Source organism: Pezoporus wallicus, unplaced genomic scaffold (genome assembly GCF_028554395.1).
Source record: "Pezoporus wallicus isolate ANWC-B61680 ecotype Strahan unplaced genomic scaffold, APGP_CSIRO_Pwel_v1 contig_13865, whole genome shotgun sequence".
Lineage (NCBI taxonomy): Eukaryota > Metazoa > Chordata > Aves > Psittaciformes > Psittacidae > Pezoporus > Pezoporus wallicus.
The window spans coordinates 536,951-546,637 of NW_026640128.1; the positions used below are offsets into that span (position 1 = coordinate 536,951).

The 9,687-nt window shown below is 64.2% G+C and overlaps 1 protein-coding gene across 1 annotated transcript; it reads left to right on the forward strand.

Annotated features, from left to right (window-relative positions):
- The first annotated feature begins 1,824 nt into the window (after window positions 1–1,824).
- ISYNA1 (inositol-3-phosphate synthase 1) lies at window positions 1,825–9,681 on the forward strand. The gene is made up of 12 exons (XM_057417477.1): window positions 1,825–1,893; window positions 5,660–6,173; window positions 6,621–6,745; window positions 6,931–7,092; window positions 7,288–7,417; window positions 7,501–7,694; window positions 7,783–7,932; window positions 8,007–8,222; window positions 8,304–8,468; window positions 8,541–8,654; window positions 8,743–8,960; window positions 9,443–9,681. The coding sequence occupies exons 1-12, from the start codon at window positions 1,825–1,827 to the stop codon at window positions 9,654–9,656; spliced, it is 2,271 nt and encodes a 756-aa protein (XP_057273460.1). The 3' UTR covers window positions 9,657–9,681.
- The last annotated feature ends 6 nt before the right edge of the window (window positions 9,682–9,687 follow it).

Sequence of the window (9,687 nt, forward strand, 5' to 3'; positions counted from 1 at the left end):
CTCCCCTTTTTAATCCTGCCAGCCTGCGTGATTTGACTTCTTCTCGCTTCCGTTTATCTCAGAGTAAAGGATTCCTTTCCCGTGGCATCTCCTTCCCTTGGAGGTTGCACTGAAGAGTCTTTCACCCTTTGAAGGAGAGTGGAATGGCAGAGTTAAGGAGGGAAACAGTTCTTACACAAGGAGGATTTGATCCTTTCCCTGCTCTCCCCAAAAAGTGGGTCCATCTGCTGTATTGAAAACGAGAAGAAATAATTCCTAACAATTCCGTTCTGGCTGCATGGGTTTTGCTGCATTGTCCAGCCAGAGGCACCGCTTTGCTTTGTCACACGCCGTGCTCTGAGTTTCTCTCCCTGTAGCATCACCTCAGCGTTCACCAGGACTTTGCCATCCCATTCTCCAAACAGAGCCTGCGCCTGAGCCCCTCGGGCCGTGGTCCATGGACTTGCACAGCCACCTTGTTCTGCTGCTCTGCAAAACCAAACCCGCTCCCAAACGGGGCAGTGGAGGAGAGGAGGGAAGAGATGTGGTGCCTAAGGAGCACTGTGGGGTGAGCACCCCAAGAGCCTCACTTAGGGAAGTCCCAACGAGCATCTCTGGGCTCGGGGAACGCTTTGGTTCCATCTCTTCTTCTCCAACGAAAGCCAAGTGGAGGTGAGGGAGATGCTTCTCCTGCAGCTCTGCCCGTTTGTGGAGCGCTGCTGCCTCCTGTGCTGCTGCTCATCAGGGAAAACTGGAAAATGCACATGAAAGGCAAGGAGCTTTTGTCCGGAAGACTTTGTCCTCCTGCTCGGTGGGCTCTTGCCACGTGCTCGGTGCACAAGTCTCTTGAGCAGTAAGTGGTGGCTGGTGCCGATGTCCAGGCTCCAAGTCCAACAGAACTCCCTGTGCACTGAGGTGGCTTTCCCTGGCGCTGCAGGGATTGGGATTCACTGCACACCCCAGACCTGCGAGCGGTTCCCATGCAGCAGCAAGGCCCAATTCCTGCTTTTCCCAGCCCGAGCTGCGGGCCTCGGTGGGACTTTGACCTCCAAGTGGTGCATGAGGAGCTCCGGTGGCAGAAGGGGCAGCAGCTGCAGCCCCAGGATGAGTAAATCCTTCCATGGAAACACTTCTTCTGATCCTTAATATTTTGAATGGGGTTTTCTTGTTGCTTTGGGGGGGGGGGGGAGGGATAGAGATGGATCCCGATCTTTATACATCTGCTATAAGATATTTTTGCAAACAGAGTTGTATACAGAGCTGTATTGTGTACATTGACATGTATATTCTGGAACTTCTAAAATTTGAATATAAAAAAAAAAGGAGAAACCCAGAAACTATTTAATGAATATCCAAACTGTGAGCCCCAACTAAGCATCCACCACCTTCCCGCTTCCCTTTTCTTTGGCCTGTGTTCAAGAGCTGTAGTCAAATCTGCCTTTTCCTTTCTTTTTCTTTTTAGAGATGATGAAGCTAGGCAAATTTTGTGCTTTTTGGGTTAACTAGAAACCAGTTGTAGGTGATTAAGTATGATCTTAACTTATTGATACTGTGTTTTCCTTTGTAATATTGTACTGTGGATAAAAACTATATTGAGCCATGGAGTTGGAGTTTACAAAAGAGCTTTTCACTTTGCCAAAATGTTACAGTTTAAAGGCAGCATAGTCTTCAGCTTTCCTAATCTTTTCTTAAGAGCTGGTGTCTTTTTTGTACACTGAGAAGCTGAATGCTGATTTTGCAACATATAATAAATTCACTGTATTGGAAAACAAGCAGACAATAAGGTTGTGTCTTTCTTTTCAGCGCTGCTTAACTGTGAGGGAACTCGACAGGGAAAGGTGATAAATGGCTGGCGTGGAGTTGGGAAGCAGGAAGCTTAAAGGAACCGAGGCAGTTGAAGTGTCAGAGCAGGCGGTAAGAAACAGGAGGAAGGTGCTTGGTGTGGCCAAGAGCAAGGGCATCGTTCCCCTTCCCAGTGGGATCAGCCTCTCCATCCCGTGCCAGGAGCTGGGGTGTTCCTGCTCCAGCGGAGGTGGCTGGAGGCTCTCAGAGAGGCACCGAGCCCTGGTGCTGGTGATGCAGAGTTGCAGCCTGGAGGGGTGCTGGAAGCAGGATCCTCACTGCTTCCCTCGGGATGGGCGATGCTGGAGCTCCCTGGGCTATGGCAGCACGTAGCCCCCGGGGAGCCTCCAGACCTGCTTCTCAGGTGCCTCCCTCCGGCTCCTGGAGCCGGGTTTGCCCCGTGCACACCCCCTGTTGGGTGAATCACATCCATGGGGAGCTGGAATGGGAACGGGCTGGCTGAGCCTGGCACAGCCGCTGCCTCCCACCTCCACCCCCGGCCCTGACTCATCCCGCTGGAGCTCGGGATGCAAATAGCTCGGCTGCAGTGAGCCCCTGTCCCTTCCTCTGCGGGCACAGCGCCTGCTTGCTCGGGTCCTGGCTCTGCTGCTCGCTGTGCCTGGAGCATAAAATCACTCGGTACCAAAGTACCCTCTGAGCAGCTTCTGGTTTCCTTCTGCTTTGGGACCCCCTCCTCTTAACAGAGGGTGAGAGGCACAGGTTCACTGGGCTGGAGCCCGCAGGTGAGGGCAGAGGATCTTGCTTGACCCACCCCTATCCCCAGTGAGCCTGTGCTCAGCTGCAGCTCGCTGGGTTCAGTGCAGGGTTCTGGGTTCTACCTGCAAACAGCAACAGAATCCCAGCCTGATTTGAGTGGGAAGGGGCCTTAAAGCTCCTCCAAGTGCTGCCAGAGGGATGTCTTGGCTGTGTTTGAAGTGGGAGATGGACAGGGAGGTCTCTGCTTGGTCCCGTCTCACCAGCATTCACCTCGGAGCTGACACAGCAGCAGGAGGTGATGCTCCCCTGGGTTACGGAGCCGGAGCTGACCTGAGCATCAGCTTTCAGTTGGAGATGCTGCTGCTGAGCCCAGGCCCCTTCCCACCACCTTTAATTCCTCACTGGGGTGAGCCTCACCCCTGGGGTGTTCAGCGGAGGAAAGGCTGGGTCCTGGGATGGGGTCCCTGCCCCTTCCCATCCCAGCTCTCCTGGGGAATTCCTCTGCTCCGGCCGGGGTCACGCTCGGAGCTCATTAACTCCGAGCAGCCCCAGTGGAAATTTACTGGCTGCGTTCGCTGTGCCAGAGCCAGGCGGGACCCGGCGCTGCCGGCACTGGGGACCGCGGCCAGGCCACGGGAGCAGCAGCTCCTGGAGCCTGTGGCCGTGTCCCCCGCACCCTGAGCCCGGGGCTCTGCGATCCAGGGCAGAGCCGGGAAAGGGGCCTCTTGGCACCGCATCGGGCACAAGCCCGGGGTCAGGCCCGTGTGGGGCGGCGGAGCCGATCCCGCAGCATCCTCCATCCCCGGAGGGATGCCGGCAGCGCGGCAGAGCCTCCGTGGGGTTTTTCCTTGCGCACCGTTTGCTCCCGGCTTGTTTACAGGAGGAGGCTCATCGGAATCATCTGTCCCTGCCACGGTCCGATGGAGCCGGTCCCTTTGCCAAGCAGCTGCTGCACCTCCGCAGCCCAGCAGGAGCACCCGGATCCCTCATCCCCTCTGTCCCTATCCATGCGTGGGTCCGTCCTTGGGCACACAGCGCGTGGAGAGTGATGGCACAGGGATAGGGAGGGGAGGACATGGAGCTGCGAGCTGCCAGATAACAAAGGGGCAGAGCCTGGGAATTGCTTTACACGAGGGGGGAAAAAACCCAACTGTGAACGGAGATCAGGGAATGCCGTAATGCACAAATGTGGGGCTGCTTGGGGTGGCTTTGGGGAGATAAGGGGGGGTCCTGCCCGTGTTCCCCCATCACTGAACCCTTCCCAGCGCACGGAGCATCTCTGCCAGCAGAACCGGGCTCTGAACCTGCTTATGATGAACCACGGGGGAGTTGGTGCTGCCCTGGCTCCTGCCGCGGGGGCTTCGTGCTCCGGATGCCCATCCGCTGGGATGGGCTGGGGTGGGCTGGTGGGGGGGGGCACCATCGCCAGGCGGTCGCTATGGCTCCGCGGCTCCCCGCCAGCCCCCGGGCTCCGGGCCCATGGACACGTTGGGAGAGCGGGAACAAGGGAGCCCTGCTCATGCGGTGCCGAGTGTGGGAGGAGTGGGAAGGGAGTGTGGGAAGGAACAATGGTGGGAGTTATGGGAGGGGGGCAAAGGGGGGGGGGGGGAAGGAAAAGCAGTGGAAAAATACCAGTTGTGGGCCCCTGGCAGCGCTGCCGCCCCCCCCGCCCGGGATTATTGTACAAAGAAATGTTATTTTTGTTTCAATAATTCGCTGAGGCATTGGCATTCCAGCGCGGGGCTCGGTCCGCGCTCCAGCCCGGCACCAAGGGATCATTGTTCCTCCATGGCCAAGGGGCCGCACGCCTCCTCCCCGTGTGTTCCCCCCACACACACACACACACCTCGCCCGTACCCCGGCCACACCGCGGCCGCTGGCAGGTGCCCCCCGGGGGCTGTCCCGTTTGGGCACATCCCAACGCGGTGTCCGTGTCCCCCCCTCCCCGGGCCCGAGGCGCTGGGTGGCGGCGGGAGCGGAGAGCGAGGGTGGGAAGGGGCCGGGGCCGCCCGGGCGTTGCTCCTGCTCCGGGGGCTCCTTTGAAGCCCATTGAAAGGGAGCGGAGCCCCCGGCACGGCCCCCGCTGCTGCGCTGCCCTTTCCCCGCAACAGCCCCCCGGGAACACTTGTGGGGTGCAGGCTCCCGGGAACCGGCGGCTCCCCCCCCCCCCCCGGCAGCGCTGCGGGGCTGGGGGTGATGGATGGGGACAGAGTGGGGGTTGCATAGCCCCATAGAGGCTGCAGGGTGCCATCAACTTTGTGATACCCATAGGGGCTGCAGGGTGCCAGTGCCTTTGGGGTGCCCATAGGGGCTGCGGGGTGCCAGTGCCTTTGGAGAGCCTATAGAGGCTGCAGGCTGCTGGTGCCTTTGGGATGCCCATAGGGGCTGCAGGATGTCATCGCCTTTGGGGTGCCCATAGGAGCTGCAGGGTGCCATTGCCTTTGGGGTGCCCATAGGGGCTGCAGGATGTCATAGCCTTTGGGGTGCCCATAGGGGCTGCAGCGTGCCATTGCCTTTGGGATGCCCATAGGGGCTGCAGGGTGCCGGTGCCTTTGGGGTGCCCATAGGGGCTGCAGGGTGCTATCGCCTTTGGGGTGCCCATAGGGGCTGCAGGGTGCCATTGCCTTTGGGATGCCCATAGGGGCTGCAGGGTGCCATTGCCTTTGGGGTGCCCACAGGGGCTGCAGGGTGCTATCGCCTTTGGGTGCCCATAGGGACTGCGGGGTGCCGGTGCCTTTGGGGTGCCCACAGGGGCTGCAGGGTGTCATCGCCTTTGGGGTGCCCATAGGGGCTGCGGGGTGCCAGTGCCTTTGGGGTGCCCATAGGGGCTGCAGGGTGCCGGTGCCTTTGGGGTGCCCATAGGGGCTGCAGGGTGCTATCGCCTTTGGGGTGCCCACAGGGGCTGCAGGGTGCTATCGCCTTTGGGGTGCCCACAGGGGCTGCAGGGTGCTATCGCCTTTGGGGTGCCCATAGGGGCTGCAGGGTGTCATCGCCTTTGGGGTGCCCATAGGGACTGCGGGGTGCCGGTGCCTTTGGGGTGCCCATAGGGGCTGCGGGGTGCCGGTGCCTTTGGGGTGCCCATAGGGGCTGCGGGGTGCCGGTGCCTTTGGGGTGCCCACAGGGGCTGCCGGTGTCGGTGCCGGTGCCGGGGCAGCACCGTGGGAGCGGCCCCGCGGGCCGGTGCCCGTGGGAAGCCGCAGGGCTCCGGCAGCTCAGGAAGCCGCCGGCCCCGGGCGCTCAATGGCCGGAAGGCGGCAGCGGGACCCCCCGGTCCCGGTCCCGGCCCGAGCCCCGGCCCCGCCGCCGCTTCCCCTTCCCGGGTCAGCGCCCGCTCCCCGCCGCCTCCCGCTCCCGTTACACCCCCCCCCCGCCAAGCCCCGGTAGGGGCCGCCCCGCACGTGCCTTGGGGCCGGGACCGGGGGAGTCCCGGGGGGGTGATGGGGGGTGGCGGTGCACGTGCGGGGGGGTCGCGGGGGCCGGTTGTGGGGGGCGGGTCCGGGGGGGGGGGGGGGGGGGGGGGGGGGGGGGGGGGGGGCCCTGGGAGCCGATTAAGCGGCGGGAGCCGCGGCGGCCGCAGCCGCGATCGCATCAATCCCCCGCGGGGCCCGCACCGGCACCGGCTCCAGCGCGCCCCGGTGAGTGCCCGGCCCCGGGAGGAGGGGGGGGTCCTGCGGGCAGCGGGAGCGGCCCCGCTCCGTGTCCCCCCGGGTCCCCGGTGCCACCCCGGGGCGCTCGGACTCCTCTGTCCCCGGGTCCCCTCTCCCATCGCAGGGTGCGGGACCGCTCCGTGTCCCCTCCGCCGCTCCACGGACACCTCCCGTCCCCAGGGACCGCTCCTGTGCCCTAGGGAGGAGACAGCGGGGACAGGACGGGACCCAGCGCCCTCCGCCTCCTGCGGCTCAATGGGGTCCTGGGGGGGCCCTGGGCGATGACTCCCTTGTGTCCCCCCCGCCCCGTCCTCCGTGTCCCGGGGCCGCGGTGCCACCGGCCCGACCCGGAGCGGGGCCAGAGCAAGGGAGGGGGGAGCCGGGGTCCCGGCGTGCCAGGCCCGCGGGGCTGACACCCATTTCCTCCTATTGCAGCTGCAGGAACAATGGCAGAGGCATTCCTTGTGGAGAGCCCCGACGTCACGTACAGCAAGGACTTCATCGAGGCCAAGTACACGTACAGCGCCGTGCACGTCTGCCGCGAGAACGGCGTCACCAAGGTGCGGTGGGGCGGGGGATGCAGGGGACCGGGGGGGCTGGAGGGGGCTTGGGGGGCTGGTAGGGGTTGGGGGGGCTCAGAAGGGGTTTTGGAGGGTGAAGGGTGTTGATGGGGGCTGTCAGGGTTTGGGGGGGTCAGGAGGGGTTTTGGGGAGTCCCCCCATCCCCACGCATCCCCATCCTGTAGGTGCGTCCATGCTCGACCCGGTTCACGTTCCGCACGGGGCGGCAGGTCCCACGCCTGGGGGTGATGCTGGTGGGCTGGGGGGGCAACAACGGCACCACGGTGACTGCGGCCGTGCTGGCCAACAGGCTGGGGCTCTCCTGGATGACCAAGACCGGCCGCAAGGTGGGTGTCCCCTGCCAGCACCCGGCATCCCACAAGGATCAGGACATGGAGCTGGTCCCTCTGCACCAGGGTCCTGCACCCCAATCCCCATCCCTGCCCCTGCAGAGGTGGTCTGAAGCCCCAGCACCCCACTTTGGGGGTGCTGGGCACCCCGTTCCCTGCACCAGCAGCTCATCCTCACATTCTCCATCCCAGAAAGCCAACTACTATGGCTCCCTGCTCCAAGCCTCCACCGTCTGCCTGGGCTCTGGCCCCACCGGTGATGTCTATGTGCCTTTCCGGGACCTGCTGCCCATGGTGCACCCCAACGACATCGTCTTTGATGGTAGGTGGGGTATGGGGGGGGAGACACGGACACCCCCCGTCCATGGGGCACCCTGAGCGGTTGGGTCACCCCTTGTCCCCCAGGCTGGGACATCTCATCCCTGAACCTGGCCGAGGCCATGCGGCGCGCGGAGGTGCTGGACTGGCCGCTGCAGGAGCAGCTCTGGCCCCACATGGAGAAGATGAAGCCCCGAGCCTCCATCTACATCCCCGAGTTCATCGCTGCCAACCAGGAGGAGCGGGCGGACAACGTCCTGCGCGGGTCCATGGCGGAGCAGGTCCTGGTGCTGGTGGTGGGGACACAGAGGTGACGGTTGGGGGGGGAGATGCCCCCGTGCTGACGTATCCCCATCGGTGCCGTCCCAGGTGGAGCAGATCCGCAGGGACATCCGCGACTTCAAGGAGAGCAGCGGCGTGGACAAAGTCATCGTCCTGTGGACGGCCAACACCGAGCGCTTCTGCGACGTGGTGCCGGGGCTCAACGACACCGCCGACAACCTGCTGCGGGCCATCGAGGTCAGGGCACGGGCAGGGCCCGGGGAGGGTGCCGGCAGCCCCCGGTGGTGCTGAGCTGCCCCGTGTCCCCGCAGCGAGGCCTGGAGGTGTCCCCGTCCACGCTCTTCGCCGTGGCCAGCATCCTGGAGGGCTGCGCCTACATCAACGGCTCCCCCCAGAACACCTTCGTGCCCGGCGCCGTGGAGCTGGCCGCCCAGCGCCGCGTCTTCATCTGCGGCGACGACTTCAAGTCGGGTCAGACCAAGCTCAAGTCGGTGCTCGTGGACTTCCTGGTGGGCGCCGGGCTCAAGGTACGTGGGGATGGGGCAGCGCCGGTGGTGGGGGGGGGACCTGCCTGTGATGGGGGTGACCTGTGCCCACCGCCCCCCCAGACCAAGTCCATCGTGAGCTACAACCACCTGGGGAACAACGACGGGAAGAACCTCTCGGCCCCGCAGCAGTTCCGCTCCAAGGAGATCTCCAAGAGCAACGTGGTGGACGACACGGTCCAGGCCAACCCCATCCTCTATGGCCCCCAGGACAAGCCCGACCACTGCGTGAGTTGGGGGTCCGGACCCACACGATGAGGACGAGGGGGATGTGGTGGTGACGGCGACGTCGCTTCGCAGGTGGTGATCAAGTACGTGCCCTACGTCGGGGACAGCAAACGCGCGCTGGATGAGTACACGTCGGAGATCATGATGGGCGGCACCAACACCATCGTCATCCACAACACGTGTGAGGTGCGTGGTGGGGGGGGCACAGGGGTGTCCCCGGGGGGGGGGGGTTGGCGTGACCCCACCTCACCTCCCCATGCCCTGGTGCCCGCAGGACTCGCTGCTGGCCAGCCCCATCATCCTGGACCTGGCCATCCTGACGGAGCTGTGCCAGCGCGTCACCTTCTGCACCGAGGCCGACCCCGAGTTCCAGGGCTTCCACAGCGTCCTCTCCATCGTCGCCTTCCTCTGCAAGGCCCCGCTGGTGCCCGAGGGCACCCCCGTCGTCAACGCGCTCTTCCGCCAGCGCAGCTGCATCGAGAACATCCTGAGGTACCCGGGGGTCCCCATCCTCGTGGGGGTCACGTCCCTCCTCTCCCGAGGCTTGTGGGCGCCCTGGTGTTTGATGCCCAACACCAGTGGGTCCCTGCGGGTGCCCAGCACCCATGCATGGGGTGTGCAAAGCCAGTTTGGGGTTGGGACGCCCGATGCTGGTGCTGGTGCTCAGTGCCACCGGTTGGTGCCACCCCGTGGGTGCCAGCACCCAGCACCGCTGTGTCCTGGTGCGTGATGCCCAAATGATGGTCCCAGTGCTGGCAGTGCCCAGCACCAACGGGTCCCAGCGCGGATGGGTCCCTGCTTCCCAGTCTTGGGGTGCCCAATGTGAGAGCATCCCAATGCCCACAGCCCCCGGTACCCAACGCCTGGGTACCCAATGCTGCCCCCAGCACCATGGGTCCCATCACCCTTCCCTGTCACTGGGTGCCACATCCTTGACACACACACCCCCCCCCCATTTCCTCCCTCGGTGCCAGGGCCTGCGTGGGGCTGCCCCCCCAGAACCACATGCTGCTGGAGCACAAGATGCAGCGCCCTGCGCCCAGCCCCAAGCGCTCCTGCCCGGGGGGGGCCACCTGTCCCCTAGCACCCAAGAAGACCCCGGCAGCACCCACCCAGCTCAATGGGCACCCCTGTGCGCCGCAGACGGGGCCCCCCCGCACCCCCCTGCACATCGATGGGGCTGACTAACGCCAGGACCCCTTGAGCAGCTTCCTGGGGG